Source organism: Ascaphus truei, chromosome 5 (assembly GCF_040206685.1).
Source record: "Ascaphus truei isolate aAscTru1 chromosome 5, aAscTru1.hap1, whole genome shotgun sequence".
Lineage (NCBI taxonomy): Eukaryota > Metazoa > Chordata > Amphibia > Anura > Ascaphidae > Ascaphus > Ascaphus truei.
This window is the reverse complement of record NC_134487.1, coordinates 208,224,389-208,243,918: the sequence shown is the minus strand read 5'-3', so window position 1 is coordinate 208,243,918 and position 19,530 is coordinate 208,224,389. Positions and strand designations below refer to the sequence as shown.

At 43.1% G+C, this 19,530-nt stretch overlaps 1 protein-coding gene across 1 annotated transcript in view; it reads right to left on the bottom strand.

The window, feature by feature from the left end:
• Positions 1 to 1,402: 1,402 nt before the first annotated feature.
• The window catches only part of CYSTM1 (cysteine rich transmembrane module containing 1), a 97,863-nt gene continuing 79,735 nt past the window's right edge, over positions 1,403 to 19,530 (bottom strand). Inside the window, exon 6 of the mRNA XM_075601616.1 lies at positions 1,403 to 1,565. Within this exon, the coding sequence (XP_075457731.1) occupies positions 1,546 to 1,565 (20 nt within the window). The 3' untranslated portion in view covers positions 1,403 to 1,545. The remainder of the gene's footprint in view (positions 1,566 to 19,530) is intronic.

The window sequence follows — 19,530 nt, the reverse complement described above, 5'->3', positions numbered from 1 at the left end:
TCCAAGCGCTATGTACATTAATGGCGCTATATAAATAAAGACATACAATAAGGCTATCAAATACTTCTATCTGCAAAACTAGGCCAAAAAAAACTGCACCCGATTTATTAAGTCAAATCATTCCCATTGAAACCAATGGGATTTTCTTGATTGATATACAGTATTGTATCTAGCAGTTTTTATGCACCAGTTTACCCTTGGTTTTGTACCTGAGAGACTTTGAATTTTTTTTATTAAATTGATTAAATTCACTGAACAAGACCACAGAAATGACAACAAGCACATATTTTATAAGAGATACAGATACAGATGCTAATCTTTATTTGTATTAACTTGTGTAAGTAAACTGTGTTTCATTTAAAGCAGTAGTCTATATTGCTTCTGTTTTTCTTACGTGAATTTGGGAGTCCCCCTGAGTATGAAACCCTCAATTTTATATACCCAAATTTACCAGCTAACACACCATGCTCCTGTCATTAAATACCCTCAATGTTAATCTATAGCCTAATTTGCTTCTTGTCCAACCCCCAGCTCAATTCAGGCACTGAAACCACAGTGGCACAAAGGAGAGAACAGACGAATGCAGGTGGTCCAGATGCCACGAAGAAGCTTGGCAATGGGCTCGAGCAACAATCCAGTGTGCCACTGGTGATGATAAACACTGGGTGAAACACCCATCATTGTCATAAGCTTGTAGACAGATCAATTTTGTGAATGCATAATATCTAGATGTTACTATTCCTGCATATATAAACTACACTATATAGTCTCTTCTGTCTGCACTTTTTTTCTACTGTTAGTCCTATCTCGCCTATAAATATATATATAGTGGCCACTATATATAAAGGCAAGATAAGATTACCCAACCTAGAATAAACAATAAACATACATAGTATTAACAACGTAGGACACACTACTATATGAACCCCTTAGTAGCCCAAGTGGCCATCTAGTCATTGTGAACCCATAACTAGCTGGCACTTTGGCTACTATGGTGTTCCTATTTGCATATAATATAATGCTTTTTTTTTTTTTTTTTTTTTTTTTTTTGTAGGGTGTTTAAGATATGTGTTAACCACTTTGTGTCTGAAATTATTCCTTTTCAATGCAATGCATTGGTGACCTCAGGCATTAAAAGGGGATAAATAATTTTCTACCATAGGGTTCTGTAATACATCCTATTACCAAACTTTTATATCATAGGGTATCATCATTGCTTGCACCGTTTAATGCAGATTTAAATTCGTTATTTAGCGCAGTTAATGCATTTTTCATACATGCAAATGAGCTAAATATGGCAACCCATTAATAAATAAATAATTCTTACTGAATATGGCGGTAATTAAAAAAAATATCATTGGGATTCAATTTTTTAATAACACCAAATTTTAACACTGCTATATTGATCTTTAGTGAATCTAGTCCTTTATTCTTACAACAAATCAGCTCTCAATAATCTGTTTCTAATCTTGTTCCACATCTCTACTCCATCTCCATGCTTACTCCAGATAGACCAAGAAGGAGGAGTAAGGCTATCTGGTGTGCTCATTCTTCTAACTTCAAAACTGCCAAAAGGATTAGAAACAAAATGTGAGAGCCGAGAACTGACCTGCTGCAGCACTGCAAAACTCCTCCAAGCTCCTGGACCTATATAAAAGCCTTAGGCCTCGTTCAGGGTGCTGGCTTCAGAGGGAGGGCGTGCTGCCGTGAGAAACAAAGTATTCAATTTGAATACTGGTTGTCAGGGTAGCAACCGCCCTGTCTCCGAGGCCAGGAGTTGAAGCTGACTACAGTTTCAATAAACGAAAATTTCATTTTTTGGAGCTGCAGCAGCGTCACTGGGACCTAGGCAGCCAATGAAATCATTCTTCAGAATGATTTCATGACTGCAACCTCGATACTTACCCTGCTGTGTGTAACCCCACCCCCTCCCCAACGCTGAAAAGTCTGCTGGGGGATAAACACAGATCGCCCAGCAAACTGCCGCACTGCCTCCCTCCCGCCCTCCCTCCGAGTCCTGCAGCTGGCACCCTGAACGAGGCCTTACTTTACCAAGGGGCCAAGATATTCCTACTGAATCCCTGTGAGTTCTGATCATCACAAATAACAATAAACACATAGGAAATCCACATTGGAACAGAGGAAAATACATTAGAAATTGCAAAAATAAAAGTCTTAACAGTGTTGATCAAAAAAGAGATTTGATCAGAAAGGTAACCCTCTATACGCAGCACTCTAAACCTATATAGTATTTCATTATGGACATAAAGGGTTGTCCAGCAAATAGTGCTGTCGGAATCACCGTAGAAGTCAAAAACAATAACATTTTATTACGTCTTAATTGACTTTAAAAACACAGATGCAGTATTAAAAATCCCCATTTAAGCGTGGCTATAGTAGATATTGATACCAAATAAGTGTTGGAAATCAAGCTATAATTTTATAAATATCAAGTCATCCAGACCTATAGGTATATAGTATGAAAACTGCTGAGAGGGCTTATGTTTGTATAAAAGACAAATGCTCCTATATACGTGATAAATTCACAAACAATGTTGTAACAGGTGTTGTCTAGGATCCCTTTTAACAAGGGTGTAGCTAGCCTTTAATTGGCCCCTGTTTTGTTTTAAAGAGAGATCCAGCAATGGGGCCTATGCAGAGAGCAGCGAATTTTCGAAATTCGCCATTTTTTGGAGAAAATCGCGCAGAAAACAGCAGAAAATGGCGAGTTCCGAAAAACGCGCCAATTTTTCTTTTCTATTTGTAAAACTCGCCTCGCGGCTGGCGAGAACCTCAATCTCGCCAGTTTTAAAAATATCCTAATGCAGAGAGCCGCGAACGGCATCTAGCGGCTGTTCGCGCCAATAAAACCCTTTTTGCCTCGCCATAAAAAATTGGCAAGAAGATGCCGCTCGCGGCCATTGCAATGGGAAAAAAAAGGCGCGAATTTGTTTTTACACGTTTCTGAAGCGCGCATCTCGCCAATTTAAACTCGCCACACGCATCCATGTTAAACATAGCAGAATTCGCACTTTTCTGCATATGGAGAATAAAACTCTCCAAAAAAGGTACTTTTTACTAAATTCGCCATTTTTAAAATTCGCTGCTCTCTGCATAGGCCCCAATGTGTCTTTATATAGGTATTTGGAACATTGTATATATTCAGAATGTTAGGTGATACAAATGTCTGCCCGTATAGTCATACACATGTAGCAGTGAAGTGGTTTTTATGTATCATAGAGCCCAAAAATCTTAATTGCTGGCTGTATATATTAACCACTAGCAGTATCTATTTCAACTGCTATTGCAAAAGACACCGCCGTGATATATTTGCTACGGAGATGAAATTCTCTATTCAGAACATCACATAGATAGTACTGTGTAGCAATACACGGATAATGTCATAAACCAACATAATAATACACTGATGTACCCAGGGTCTGCAGCAAACAGTTTGGAGTGCTGCAGATAATAGGTCGTATCTGGTGTGTATCATACACTAGTAATATATGTTCCTACTGTTATTGCAAAAAATGTATATAGCTGTGATATGCACACTATACCCCATTAACTTATTATATCATATTGATTATGCAGTTTTGTAATAACCAGGTAATGACATGAGCCACACAACATAAGCCACAGATATACTCAGAGTCTGCAACGGTAGGTATGAGGTTGCAGATAGTAGAAAAAGCCGCTGCACAATACAAGCCTGCTCATCTGCTAGTGTCCGGATGCTGCCACTGAATGTGACGTCACCGCCGTCATTACCTGGTTATTACAAAACTGCATAATCAATATGATATAATAAGTTAATGGGGGGGGCGGTTAAAGAGAGGGAAGGGTCAAGAAGAGGGGAGGGGGAATATAGAGAGGGGATAGAGGTAGAGGAAAAGGTAGGGCCCTCCCAGGTGACAATAGGTAGGCAGTAGGGAGAGAGCAGGAGGTTAGAGTTGAGAGGGCTTGTAAAAGCAGAACAATTTAGGAGTTTTAGGGGAGCAGGGGTAGAGGAGAGGTGTAGGTGAAGAGCTAGTATAGGGAGAATTAGGTTAAGGTTCTAGGGTATAGTCGGGAGTATAGTTTTCTAGGTCGCAATAGAGACCCCACGAAAAGGAAGAGGGAGGGGTCGTGGTTAATACGTGGTTATTTGTTGCAAGTTTGTTTGAAGGGGGAGGGGGGTTGGGTCCATTCCTACTTTTGGTATGGGTCTCCGGGCACCAGAGGGCCCACGCCTCGGTGGCTCATGCAAGTCCTCACTGGACCAGCGGACGGTGTTGTCAGCAGTTGGAAGAAGAGCATCCAGGACTGCAACCAAGCTGGACGTCCAGGAGGGTCAAATAAAGTGGCAGTTTAGCCCCTGGTCTGTCACTGGTTGTTCTTTATCTGTGTTTACTCGTTTTTTGTTTGTGTTTAAATGTTTCCCTCTTGTGTGCCCCATTGTTTCTTTCCCAGGCAGCCAGAGAGCACAGATTTGGTGTGGATCAGCTTGGATAAAGGGTCTTCTCACAGGGTCGTTCCACAGGAACACGTAGCCCAAAGAAAAGCACAATTCTTAATCTTCACAAATGGGTAAGGACTTTGTAATATTATCCCACAATGTGAAGGGTTTTAATAGTCCCCAGAAGAGGCGGGTGGCCCTGACAGACTATCAGAGATATGACCCAGACATTATTCTTGTACAAGAGACGCATTTCTCCAAATCCAGTTCCCAAAAGTACATAGACAGTAGATACAAAAATTGGTTCTCAGCCTCAGCAAGTAAAAAAAAAGAGAGGAGTGGCAATCCTTGTCCATAACCGAGTACCGCTGAATATTAATCTAATAAAGAAAGATAAAAATGGTCGGTTCTTAATTGTGGTAGGGGACATCAGGGGTCAAAGCATTACTCTGGCAAATGTCTATCCTCCAAGCGAGCAAGCGAGCAAGCGAGCAAGCGAAAGCATTTCTTGTCAAATTCTTCTCAACTTTAGACAAGCTGGCTCAGGGCTGTGTGATTGTGGGAGGAGATTTCAACCAGACATTAGACCCGACGTTTGACAGGTGTACACCAGGGGTTAATCTCCGTCCGAAAGCTCGGTTAGCATGGTCCAGAGGGCTGCAGGCCAGCAATCTAGTAGACATTTGGCGGCAACAACACCAAGGGGAGAGAGGGTACACCTTTTACTCACATCCACACGACAGGTACAGCAGGATAGACTACCTCTTTGTCTCTAATAGAATGGTTTCTCAGATCTCCCACACGGGAATCCATATTTCATGGTCGGATCACGCACCTATTGAGCTGCGGTGCTCTGATTTCAGGCTGGACAGACCTGGAGCGAATTGGAAACTCAATGAGTTATTGATAAAAGATTGAACAAAAGTGGGGGATAAAATCAGGGAGTACTTCCAGGAGAACGTAGGCAGTGTGACCTCACAGTCCACCCTATGGGAGGCCCATAAGGCGACACTGAGAGGAGAGTTCATAGGGATGGCGAGCAGACGTAAAAGGGAGAGGGACACCAAGATTAAAAAGCTTCAATAAGAGTTGGCCGCCCTATCTGCCCTTCATAAAAAAAAACAAGCAAGCATCGACTCTGAAGGTGTTGCTTGATACTAAAACAAAACTAAATTTACTACTGGCATCCCGGGCTGAGAAGAAGCTCTCATGGTTCAAGCGGAAATTTTTCGAAAAAGCGAATAAGCCAGATACCCTACTTGCCAATAAACTAAAGGAAAAAACACAAAAGGGCTTATGCAGAGAGGAACGTTAAAAAAGTGTAAAATGACTATAAAATAGCCACAGATTTGCCGTTAGTGAAGGTGTTATGCAGAGAACGTCGTTACCTCTGCTTACACATTTCGCCGAAAAACTGCTACTTGCCAACTTTTCCTGGAGACTTGAAACTCGCCATACTAATGCACATATTGGCGCGTTTGCGCGCTTCGGATCTTCTGGAATAGCACGATATATTAGCATGGCGAGTTTCAGGTTCTCGCCAGGTGTTTGGCGACTTTTACTATTCTGAAAACTTTTATGGCGCTTTTTAAAAATCGCGCCATTTTCTCACGAGTTACAGGTTTTTTTGAGTTTTTTTCGCCAGAAGATGGCGCAATTTCACTATCTATCCTCTCTGCATAAGCCCCAAAATGTTCATATTCAGGCAATTCGGACAAGGAAAGGTGACCTCACTTCTGATCCCAAACAGATTGTTGAGGAATTCAAAGCCTATTACGAGACCCTTTATGACGGGGCGAAGGTCTCTCAGAGCGAGACCACTCGTAAAGAACTAAAAACATTCTTAAAGGGGGCAAGTTTGCCCAAATTAAGCAAAGAGGAAAGGGATGCGCTACAGGAAGACTTCACACTAGAGGAGTTGCTGGAGGTAATGAAGTCACTGAAGCCATCTAAAGCCCCTGGCCCATATGGCTTCTCCAATCTGTATTATAAAACATTTCGGAAAATATTAGCTCCTCATTTACTACTATTCAATTCCTTCTTAGCGGGTGCCCCCATCCCGGGCCCAATGCTCCAGGTGTCTATCTCAGTGATACATAAACAAGGGAAGGACCCAGAGGACTACAAAAAAGTTATAGACCTATCATTAATTAATTCAGACACCAACATTTTCTCCAAATTATTGGCCAACCGTCTTAACCAGGTGATGCCAAAGTTGGTCCACCCTGATCAAGTGGGGTTCATATGCGGAAGGCAGGTGGCAGACAATACCAGACGGATAATAGATTTAATCGATTTGGCCAAGAGGAAAAGTATTCCGTCAATGGCATTAAGTCTGGACGCCAAGAAAGCGTTTGATCGGATTGATTGGCCCTACCTGAGAGAGACGCTGGGGGAGTTTGGTCTGGGAGGGAGAATGTTGGGAGCAATTCTGGCTCTATATCGGGGTCCGACGGCGAAGGTTAGGCACCAGGGCTTCCCGTCGGAAGAATTCCAGATAAAGAGCGGCACCAGACGGGGATGTCGCCTGTCCCCTCTACTCTTTGCATTATGTATTGAACCCTTGGCGGCACACATCCACCTTAGCCCAGACATAACAGGGATACAAATTCAGGAGCAGTCACATAAGGTGGCCCTGTATGCCGATGATGTTATTTTAACATTATCAAAGCCCCTTACCTCTCTGCCGAATGTTTTTAGCCTGTTGGGGGAATTTAATAAGATCTCTGGTTTCAAAATTAATCAGTCAAAGTCAGAAGCCCTAAATATAAACCTGCCAAAGGTCACAGAAAAACTAATTGATGTAAATTTCAATTTCAAATGTCAAGCCTCCTACATTAAATACCTAGGGGTTAACATAACCAAGGATTATAGCACCCAATACAAAGCAAATTACCCTAGACTAATAAGGACTCTGATGAGGATCTCAGAAGATGGTCAGGTTATGGTATTTCCTGGATCGGCACGATCCAGAGCATAAAAATGAATCTTCTCCCCAGAATTTTGTATTTATTCCAGACCCTTCCGGTACAAGTTGCCAGAGAGGACATCCTCCGGCTGCAGTCCTCTATGGTGAAATTTGTCTCGGGTAACAAAAGCCACGCATTAAAACCTAGCACGCTAATTAGACCAACTATAAGAGGAGGGCTAGCGGTACCTTGCTTGTTGTCGTATTTCAGAGTGGCCCAATTATCTCAAATTATCCAGTGGCACTTGCACCCAAGCCTTAGACGTTGGGTCGAGCTGGAAAAAGAGTGCTGTACTCCCGTAGAGTTACAGGACCTAATTTGGCTTCCAAAACAGGTATTTAAGTCCGCCGGTGAACCGCTCACCGCGATGGGCAGCTCCTTGGCAGTTTGGGAGAGTACAAAGTATAAGTGTGCCCTCACGAGGAGGCACTCCTTAATGACCCCGTTTGTGGGCAACCCTCCACTCTGGGCCTGCTTAGTCACGACCATCTGGAGGCTAGGAAATCAATAAAATCCTTTGAACAAATTAAATCCGAAAGAGATGCCAAACTCTGAAATTTTTAGATTCCTACAGATAAGCGCGTTCTACACTAAAATCCCAAAATGCCCAGGGCGAACGAATTTTGAGCAGCTATGTTCAAGAGGGACAGACACCAAGGGACTTACTTCTAGGATATATAGAGAGGTGGTCTGTCCTGCAAAGGACGGCAACAGTAAATTTAGTTATAGGAGTAAATGGGAAGCGGACTTTGGGGAGACTTTAGAGGACTTTAGAGGACAATTTGTGAAATTGTCCACATTGAGGCTTGGGACCTAGCCACTTGATGTGAGTAGGTTTTCAATTTTTACCCACGGCGGAGGAGGGTTTGACACCAGTCACCAAGATTATTACCCATCGTTGTCATTTGCTGTGAACACGTTGCATGTGCTCACGTGTATTTTTACTCATTTTAATATTACCATTAAATCCTTTGCCTTTGTATACCTTGCTTATCAGTTTATATCCCAGGATAATACACTATAGTAGCGTGTATGTTATTTTTGTCTCCTTCTCCTGAGGTACGTCATTTCAAAGATCCAAGCTTTTCACCATCATATCCCCATCGTGCCTGTCTATTTCTCAGCGCCAGAGAGGTCTGTTTATGTTTTGCATTCTATACTGGACATCAGACACCCAGTGGACTTTTTAGGCTGCTTTTGGACAAGTATCACAGGACTATACCATTGGACTTTATTCACTTTTGTTTTATATTTTTCAATTATTCATTTATTATTCTTAGTATATAATTTGGTGGTAGTAACGCTCTTTGTACACTAATTATTCTATTTAATGTGGGGAACAGGCAGACTTGCTGCATATGCTGTGGAGTTGCGCCAAAGTGGCCCTGATCTGGGAGTCCATCAGGAATTGGCTACAGAGAATTCTCGGTCTCGCGGTCCCTTTGGACCCCTGGTTGTTCCCGCTAGGCAGGCGCACCCAGGGGCTGAATAGATCTGAGCACAAATTAGTTGCACATTTTGCAACAGCCCTGAGGTGCGAAATAGCAGCATTGTGGAAGCAACCCTAGTTACCCATGATCCCAAAAATTAGGAATAGTATTTGGTACGTCTGCCGGATGGAGCAGTTGACGAGTCTGGTTAACGACACTGGCGCAAACTTTCTAAAAGTCTGGTCGCCGTGGCTGGCCCAGTCGGATATCCCAGGGGTGGAGGCCACCAATATATTGCTCTGATAGATGGTAATGCATTCTCCTCTGATGGGATGGTACAGACTATAGGCAGTTGGGGGACAGGTAGGGTCGACCGGATCCAGCAGCTACATGACAAAGGATCAAGGGCCATTCGCAGGGGGCTCTACCGTGAGGACAAAGACCATTGAGAGGATAGAGAGTTTGGTGCTCCCTAGGCTGTATCTCTCCCAACCCCCCCCCCCTTCCCTTTTTGTTTTGTGTTACTGTCTATGGTCTTGTTAGACGGTTGGTCTCCCCAGTGAGTCTGGTTAGTCTATTCTGGTGTAACAGGAGGTGCAGTGTTTAGAGATTTGTAAGACAATGTGTTGTTAGATTCTTATATGCCTGTACCATTCACCCAATAAAAACCTTTGTTGAAAAAAGAAATACTGAATACAATACTTGATACCTGTGTAACGGTTATTCCCTGTGAATACAGACGCTACTACTGCTGTGTATACCTGTGTGGCTCTCAGGAGCCTAAGCCTCCGCTCGGGGAGCCTGAGGTACATACATATAACAATCTCGTGGTGCAACGCCTCCACCTGGGAGGGATCCCAACGGAGTGGGAGGAGGCCCTCACAGGAAACAATCACGGTAACCACACAGTTGTAAAACAGGACAGGCTTTACTGCATATATGCGCATAACTTATACTCTACTATACATAACATTCAACGTTGCATTTGGGTAAGGTATAACATACACCCCGCTCCCACCACCGTGTATCCCCACACCGTGTCCAATCGCACTATACAAGGCCCTTGGCCACTCTCCACTCAAGTGTCCCCAAATGATACCCCCACCCTTAGGTGTGCTTCTTGCGTTGCTGTATAGTGTTGGTACACTTGAAGAACGATACCTGCCCGGGGCTCCCACCCCGGGGTCCACAGACGTTTGACAGGGATTCCGCCTGATCCGACGTCGTCCTCTGCACCGCGTTGGGTGATTTCCGGCGTGGATAATATCACCTTAGTCTCAGTGTCTTTGGTGGCGTTCTGAGCCCAGAACCCACCTCGCAGGGCTGCACGGCTTCAGCGCTGTGTCCCTGACTATGCCAATAGTTAATGGGGCAGTGTCCCTATCTAGGGCCTGTCCCTATAGCTCCACAAGCTGGGGGTTCAGGACCTATCTGGGGCCTAGGGGATTGCTGGCTTAATGCAGTGGGTCACTGACTCCTGCACTCACCTCCTTCCCCTAGCTCTTCCTGGTCCAGACTAACGTGATGCTCAAAACCCCGTGAAATGTATCTAAAATCACTTCGGTAGGGAGATGCTACAGCCCTATTGGCTTCCTGGCGTCACGTGGGGTCCCCTAAGGCTCATGGGACTTGTAGTCCTTATCTATTGGTGGTGTCCCGCGCACTCTCATTGCGCATGCGCAAGCTAACAGGGGCCTCCCGTCGCACTATCCTCACTGCGCATGCGCGAGGCAGAGAAACATGGCGGCGCCCTGCAACGGGAGCGCCGGGAGTCCTCCCAACGCGACCTTAGCAACCGGCCGCGGCGTCCCCGGCAGCCCCCACACAGACTCCTATGCGCCCTCACTCCTGCGACCTGCTGACGGGTCCGCCACTGTGCTCGGCGGCACCCGCGATCACCCGCAAGGTGAGGGGGCGACAGGCAGGGGGGACCTGGCTACACCTGGATATAAGGGATGGTATACAAAGACATGCCACAAATAGTTAAGGAATCAATAGCATTGCCCTTTACAGGCATCAAATTTTTTTCCCCTTTATATATATGAATATATATCAAATATGACCATTTACTTGTAAATGGGGGGGGGGGGTGTTGTCAATCACGTGATTTTGTAAGCTTTAACCCTCTTTGTCCTTATCAGAGAGGATAAGGGGAGGGGGAGATTGGGGGACACTGGCTGTGCAAACTCTTGTTACTGTAAATATGCAGTGACATCAGACATAGCCAGAAGAAATAAAACCCACTCCAAAGTTTAAGTTCACCATCTGTACAAACTAACTTTAAAAAAGAATGGTCAATTAAAGAAAAATACTAAAATGCACCATTGTCACGGTAGACCAGACTTTAAATAGAGAACGCAAACACCAGGCAGAATGAGATGATTAAATAAACAAAGGTTTATTCTGAGACAGAGCCAACCGGGAGCAACACAGTACAAATCATGGCAAACTCCCTACAAACTCTGAGTACAGGGGACTCCTAGCTCACTAGGTGTAAGGTGTTGCCGAAGCTAGCTTATCCATGATGCTGCCTTGATCCGTCCGTCAATTGCAGCAAAAAAGGATGCTCGCCTCTGGTTCACAGTTCACTCTACATTTGGTCTCTTGACACAGAGATTAACCAAGAATAACTGAGGAGCCCTGATCAGCATTGGCTTGTGTAGGACCTCGGCATCCATTTGAAATCATGGAGGGCAGCGTGCTGGCCAATCACCAGAAACCTTTCATTCACTGAGCCTATCAGGAGCCGGGGGCTCGACCAGACGGACCAATCAGGATGTGATGAAAGTGCCACAGGACAGCCACTAGGGGCGGGACTTTTAGAGCATGGGAAATTAGAATTTACCAATGGGAATCAAGCCGACGGGGCTATGACACAGGCCTCGGTTCCCAATTACAGCTCCATATTTCCCGCATGGGCAGACGCCTGGCTGCTGGAGAGAGAACAATGCTTTTCTTTTGGAGCGTGTTCCTTCCCAGAAGGAGAGACTGCCCTTCCCACCTCACTATTATCCAGAGAAACTGCACCTGGCCCAACACAAAGGCTAGTCCCTGACTCATTGTATGCCAGCCAGTCAACCTTTGATAGTGGCCCAAACATACAGAGTCACACAAAAACACATAGAAACATAATGTCATTAGAACCTGATAACCTTACAACCCAGCTACAGATCCCTAACCTCAGGTTACATATTATAGCAGGGCTGGCAACCATTTTGTAGCCTAGAGATGGCCATTCTGACCCTGTACCTGAGTCACCATCTTGACTGGTAAGCGCACAGGGCAGGCTTGGCCTTTAATATACTGTGCGCCGCTGTCCCTACTGTCACAATCATATTTTTTTAAAAAGACATCACAACAACTTAAAAACTTCAACACGTCACTGCCATAAGTATACTTTGGTCCTAGGAAGCATTGCCCCTTTCAGATCGAGTTGGAATTAAAGTGTTTTAAAAAGTAAAACAGATACTGAAATAAAAAAAATATATTTCATCTGATTCTTAAAAAAATCAAGCGAATATTATCTCATATTTCTCCACTTATAGCTGTTTTTCAATATCCCATTGTGACGGTGAGGGGGTACCCAGGCCATTAATAAAGGTATTTGGCCCGGCTGGATGCCCCTGAGCCATATTGGGGAATTGTGAGTTTCAGCTATTCAACCCAATCATGGCATGTAACTGCATTTGTAACAAAGATGTATGTGTATTTTTACTGTTCCAGGAGTGCCAACCAGCGGAGATGTGCAGGGCGTGAGTGTCAGGGGTGATTTTACGGTAAAATGTTGTCAGGGTGTGTTTGGGTAGAAGGAGGCCAGTGTTGCAGGTTACCCCGAAACATGTACTCAGGAATCCCCCCAGATTCCAGAACACAGACCCCCGGATAAAATCCTCCCTAGAAACCAGTTTGCAGCTCACTGACAAATCTCCCTGCTTCAGCGCAGACCAGAATAATAATACCGGGCAGGGGAATGAATCACATTCACAGTACCCCCGTATATTCCCACAAACCCCAGAACTCAGGTTGGGGTTCAGTGTGTCTCCCACCAGGTATAAGGTGGTGATAATAATATCATGGTTTAAATGTACGAGTTATTGTACCCATGTTTTCCTGTAACCCACTCAAAGGAAAAATAGTTTTAAAAAGCAGCAGCTTACAGCACAGCACATAGCGTTTAGCTAACTTTGGCTAGGAAGGTCCTAGAGCGCTGAGTTTGGCTGTAAGTGCTGCTGGAGTAAAATCAGTAAAAAGGTTATGCCGCAATTTTTATAAACTTATATGAAAATTGACGAATGAAAGTCCCCCTATTAATTGTGCCAACATTATAGGAGTGAGGAGATTTTCATTCAGGCAGCCAGGACAGCAGAAACACTTAATTATAAGTACCATACTGTAGAAATGTATAGCAGGACATTCCTGTGAGTGAGACATGCTTAATTTAGCCCTGGACTTGTAAGACATCCTGCTGCCATGGTTCCAGGATGTCTGGAAAAGTCTGGAGTTAAAAAGGTTCAGACATCTTAAGATGTTAAGCGGGGAGGGGTAAATACAAGTACCCTCATCCCAGCAGATGTCCGCGCGAAGTAGACAATAGTTCGCCAGGAAAGGGGGCTTGGTTTGGTATGCTAAGCGGCAAAGGTGCAAGGTTCGCGCATGCCCTTAGCATACTAAGAAGCCCTCTGCCCGGTGCTGTGAGGTACTGGCAACCTGGGGATAGGTGGGATATTTAGTTCCCATGCAGCAATTGGCTGCAGAGTTTAAAGATAGGGATTTTGAATGTTTAAAAATCCCTGCAGCCGATCGGGAGATAGATTCATCATGTGGTAACAGAGATTCAACTGAACTGGATTCAAAACTTTATACCAACGTAACCCAAGTCAAGAGTTTGTAAGAACTAAGGAATCCCGAACCAATTCTACAGCGGTAGAACGAAGCAAGCAGTCTCGGCGGAGAAAAAGTGGTTGCGAGCGGCGCCACTAGCCAAAGACTGTTTTGCGGCTCTGCTTATGCACAACTCCGGCTCCTGGGAAATTGTGCTTAGAGACTATTTCTAAAGATTTCGTTCTGGAAGTAAAGGATTTCGTTTTGCCCCATCCCAGTAAGTGTATTTTCGTAATATTTTGTAAACTAAGCTGTGTGTGTTCATTGTGTAAATAAATTACAATTTATTTTAGCTCTTGCTTTGATCAATCAAATGATCCGGGTATTAAGGTGTTAAAAGTGCTGGTCTCCCATGACACACATCACCAAAGGTGAATCCTATTTGCTATAAAAATACACTGCATTCTGAGAATTGTGTTCCAGTACATCCAAGTCTTTTCACCAAAAGATAAATGGTATCCTTTTGTTCTTTAAAATGCAGCAGTACATGCTTTGTCAACCTATTATCTTAAATAAATATTTGTGTTAATGAGTAATCAAATAAATAAATACACAATAGCATGGTGACTTTTTTCTAAATCTATTGGATGCATTATTGGATGCATTCCCATGTCTGTAACACAAAAGGATAAATATAGTCCCTTTAATGGATTTTTGTTAGATTTTGTGCAAACAGTGCCCATTTTTGCTCAACTACATTTATATACAAAGGTTTAAGACATTTTAAGTAAGGAGCCTATGCATTCTTTACAGGGTATGTCAGAATATCAGGGATGTTAAATTCCCCAAAACAAGCACAAATCCACAGCTATATATTTATATTTTTTGAACTTCATATCTCTAAGTACCTGCCACTTCTGCAAAGAAATTGCATCCTGTTCTGATTTAGATCCAAAAACAATTTATTTATTACTTATAAAGATTAAGATTACAATGTTATATTTTTCTTAGAAACTACAAAAACACAACAAACAACATTTTAGTTTTTATACACTTATTGTTATAGTATTGACATACTTGAAAACGAGAGGTAACTCTCAATGTATTAATTCCTGGTAAACCATTTTTATAAATTATAAATATACCAACAATATGGTTAAACACATTTTTTTCCAAAATTCTCACACTTTTAAGGCTAGTCCAAAACAACACACTATTTTAAAGCTTTAAAAATGTAAACAATTTTAACGCTATTTTCACCTGAAAACACAAAACAATTGAGAGCTAGCAAAGTAGAGCCTAAGTACAGTACTTGTTATGAGGGCCACATACGTTGTGGCTATTATTTCCAAAAGTAGTTATGGCTATCTTTGTCATTACATCTACAATGGGGACTATTTATTTATTTCTAAAATGTTTTACCAGGAAGTAATACATGTACAGTTACCTCTCGTTTTCAAATATGTCAATACTATAACAATTTGCAAGTTTTTACTATCACAATGGTAGTAGGGAGTGGAACTTCAGATGTAACAGGGAGGTTCTTTATTTAGTTCTGGACTGGACAGCAACAACTTACTTCCAGCATATCATGACAATTACTTCCAATAGGATAAATTAATAAAATAATATAAAGTCCAAAACATGGGCACAGGGTATTTTGTACACAGATAACAACATGGACTACTCCTACAGATGTGGCGCATAGCATTCTCCCCCCTCCCCTCCTCCAAGGTAACACAACTTTTCCAGTTATGAATCAAAATATCACAAAGTTGCCATGGGTTTAAATTGGTGCAAAAGATTACAACATATCTCACCGTAATGTACCAGTTGGGACAAGAAAACCATCTCCATTTTTACATTAACTGGAAAACCCTAAATTAAATTATTAATAACTCCAGGGGCTCCATGATAGTGGCTACGTTTTTTTTTTTAGCTTTGATCATGTCCTACGTTCCCATAGAGCATTGGGAAATGGAAGACTCTTCATTTCAGGGTAAAGTGACCATACTGTGCCAGAGTGGCTTGTCCCTTGGCACTGTGTGGTCTTCGTCTCCTTTCTTGTGGATGAGGATAACTATGGCACTACTCCATTGCGCTGGAATATTCCTATTCAAGAAAAATGTAAAGAGTTTTGCAAGGATTTTTTCTACTTTTTCCCAGGCTTCTTTCAAGATTTCAGTTGTAATTCAATGTTCCCCGGGGAGCCTTCCCATTCTTCATGTGTTGTATTGCTTTGACACTTCTTCTGGAAAGACGCATAGCCCATAATTGGTGGTTTGTTCTAGCTTGTCCTCTGCTAGATTATGCCCTGTGTTATCTGTGATTGTGTCAAATTTCATGCAGAAGTCATCAACTCTCTTTATAATAAGTGCACAGTCTTTTATTGATGATCCATTTTCTTGTTTGCTTCTTCTCAACTGTAAATCATTGTTTTGTCTTCTTTAAGCTTTTGTTAACTTCAATAGTCTTCGTTACCATATCAGTTACATTTTCTTACATTTTTATAAGTTTCCATGCGGTCTTGCACCGCTCTGCATATGTAATTCTTATTCTTATGTAGCACCCTGCTATATTTCTCTGGCCTAGCATTGCAAGTCCTGATAATAGCAGGCAGTGCTAGATTTAAATCCTTAGCACATGGCCCTGCACGTGAGTTAGTTCCTCAGTAGAGATACTTTGTTTCAGCTTTCAGGCACATGCCTGAAAGCAGTTGGAGTCACATGCCAGGGAGTGGCTTTGCTACAGTAAAGTCTGCTCAGTTACTGGGGCAGAGAAGCTGTTCACTCCCCAGGTATAAAAGTGTAATCCATGCACATTAAGTTCTGTTGTAGCAGTCCCTTGGATGGGAGCTGGTGCTGCCCTGACTCTTGTTGAGTCAAGGGCAGAGTCAAGGGCAAATGTGAATCCTCCTGAGCCCTGTCCTACCTAGGGGGTGGATGAGACCCCTGGGTGAGGATACTACAGACCGAGGCTATTCAGTTTCTGCTGAGGCCTGCCTGCCCAAGAGAATGGTTATGATCAATTATCTTAGGTATCAGTTCCTGCTGAACCTTGCATCTGTCCAAGAAGGGGTGGATGTTATAGTGCCAAGAGAAGGGTAAGATACCCCGGCAAGGATAGTTTCCTGAAGCAAGCTGCAAGGTATTATCTTACTGGGTTATGTAGGGACTAGTGAAGGTGGATATTTCTCTTGCCAGAAGGAAGCTGTATGTGATGTACTACCTGCTGTTGATGATTACAATTCAATAAACCTGTCCAGTTATAAAGTTCCTGGCACTCTGAAGTGATTCCATAACTACAAGTTCCTGTGAGGGGTCAATCCCTGCCTCTGGCTGGGCCCTTGCAGGTGGAGGCACTGCGCACCATACCCCAAGCTACCACATTGCAGAGGTTCAAGCTCCAGATTTACCAAAAGGTGAGCACCAATAACATCTCCTAACATATATATACTGCCCAAGGGTATAGGGGTGTTACATTTGGAGGCGCTGCTGAGATACAAATTGGAGTACAGTTATAGCATCAGCCACATTACATTTGGAACTGAGATCGAATTGGGCAATTGGGAGTGAAGAAATTGTGGGAAAGAGTGCCATTATATTTGGAGCTTTTGAGAAACCACTACGGAGAAAATTGGATGCCACAATTGCCGGTTGTGATATCAGGACTGTGCTGAGTGAATTGAGGTCTGGGAAAAGGACTGTACAAATGGATATCTCCATGTATGAGGATATACTGGACCTCCATAGGTTCGATTCCTGCGATGATGATTGGGATTCTGATGATGAGGATTTCGACCTAAGGTGAAATTGCGAACAATTTTTTGGGGTGAAGATGATGATGGTCTTTATCTATCAAATAAGGAATTGCCCTTATTCCGTATGGATGATGATGAGGATTTTGGTCTATCCAATGTGAAGTTGCCTCTATTTTTTTAATTTTTTTACTAGCACCCAGACCACTATCATCCATAGAATAGCAAATGAACAGCAGGACAGCCGCTCCGAAAAAAGCCGAACTCACCAGCAAAAAGGTAAGGTTAAAAATGCTTTATTAAACTACACGTAAAAGATACTGCATCAACAAACAAAAAAAGAACCTCCTCCCATGCGTTTCACGCAACAACTGCGCATTCTCAAGGAGTTTTTTTTTCCACTATCACCCATAGCTTCAGTAAACCCCAAATGTATGGAAAAGCATATGTCTGCCAATGCTATGCCTTAATCTGATGGAAAGGTGTTTGTGCTTAATTGTTGGGATCCTATCTACAGTGGTTAGTTTCCGCATATGGACCAGACAAGGTTGATTCTTGTGCGCGGAAACAGGGTGGTGTAAGGATCAGGGAGTCACACCACCCTCGACGCGCTTCCCACTCACCTCCGCCCGCTACCGGAGCTCCCGCCTTCCCCGCTTGTAGGGATACCTCTCCTTCGGGTCCAACCCGCAAACAGCCCGCGCACCCCACTCCAGGCTTAATGCCTCTCTCGACAGTCCCGCCGTTGGGCTCTGCCCATGCGGTATCGTCAGGACGCAGCACGCAGGCACGACACACGATCGGAGCGTGCAGAACATGCGTAGCATATCAGCACCTGGATATGCGTAGCATATCTCCTGAAGAAACCTACAAGGTGAAACGCGTAGAGTGATGCCCTAAGACGAAACCGGAGCCTCTGGAAGCGGATGACGTCACTTCCGGTCCGCGGTGAGACGCATCCGTGACACGCATACCAGAACAGAGAAACAGTCGAGACACCACTCTTCCGGTTTGCAGAGATCCACACTGTGATCTATACGCCTGTTTATTTCCATTACCATGTGAGTTGATTGGATTTTGCTTGCTTTTATAAATATGCTATGTACAGTCTGCACTATGTCCGGTTCAATTTATTCTTAAAGGGCCCCTGGTTAAAGTGTACCTGATCGCTACAGTGTACCTGATCATCAGCGCGGTTCCTATCCTAACACCTGGCTTCATCCCATGGGTTAAAGATACCTTTATATGCCTACTTACCTCTCACGTTTGTGAGTATTCTGAACACTTAACCGTGCCATTTACCACACTGAATTCACACAATACTGCACCATAAGTTTGTTGTCTTCTTTTATTTTCCACATGATTTGCGCTTCTTGATGATTTCTACCCTTCACTTGTCCACGAGGATTGAAAGAGCAGTCCTGCATCAGGTCACAGCGGCATATATCACACGTGGTTGTATAAGTATCACTATTAATTACCTTATTTTATGTATTACACTGTGGGTTTATTTGATGTTTATTTAAACCATATACACTGAGCGACATCAATTGATAAGTTTTTTGTACACATAAGTCTAGCAGAGTCAACAGAGTAATATTACAGAAATTTGGGAAATCACATGGCTTTGATTTTCCTTATATTCCAGAACCTTTAAATGAGGGAGGTGGAAGAGAAAAGGGAAGAATGGGTCAGGGATGTTATCCTGGATTATTATTAGGCAAATAAATATGGGAAATGTGATGTTGAATATTACATTTGGGGTATGCTGCTACATAGAAATATAGTGTATTAATCAGGTTCTTCAATTAGGAAGGGACTTCTTGTGTTATTGTGTGCATTTGTATTTTTGTATTTCTGAAAATTTTATTTTTCATTATATAAATCATGTTGTTTGATGTTATACAAAATGCTACCTCATTTGGGAGCGATGCGGATTTTCACCAAGGGGAGAATGTAGCACCTGCTATATTTCTCTGGCCTACAGTAGCATTGCAAGTCCTGGTAATAGCAGGCAGTGTTTGAGTTAAATCCTTAGCACATGGCCCTGCATTGTGTGAGTTCCTCAGTAGAAATGCCTGAAAGCAGTTGGAGTCACAGCTGTATGTGGAA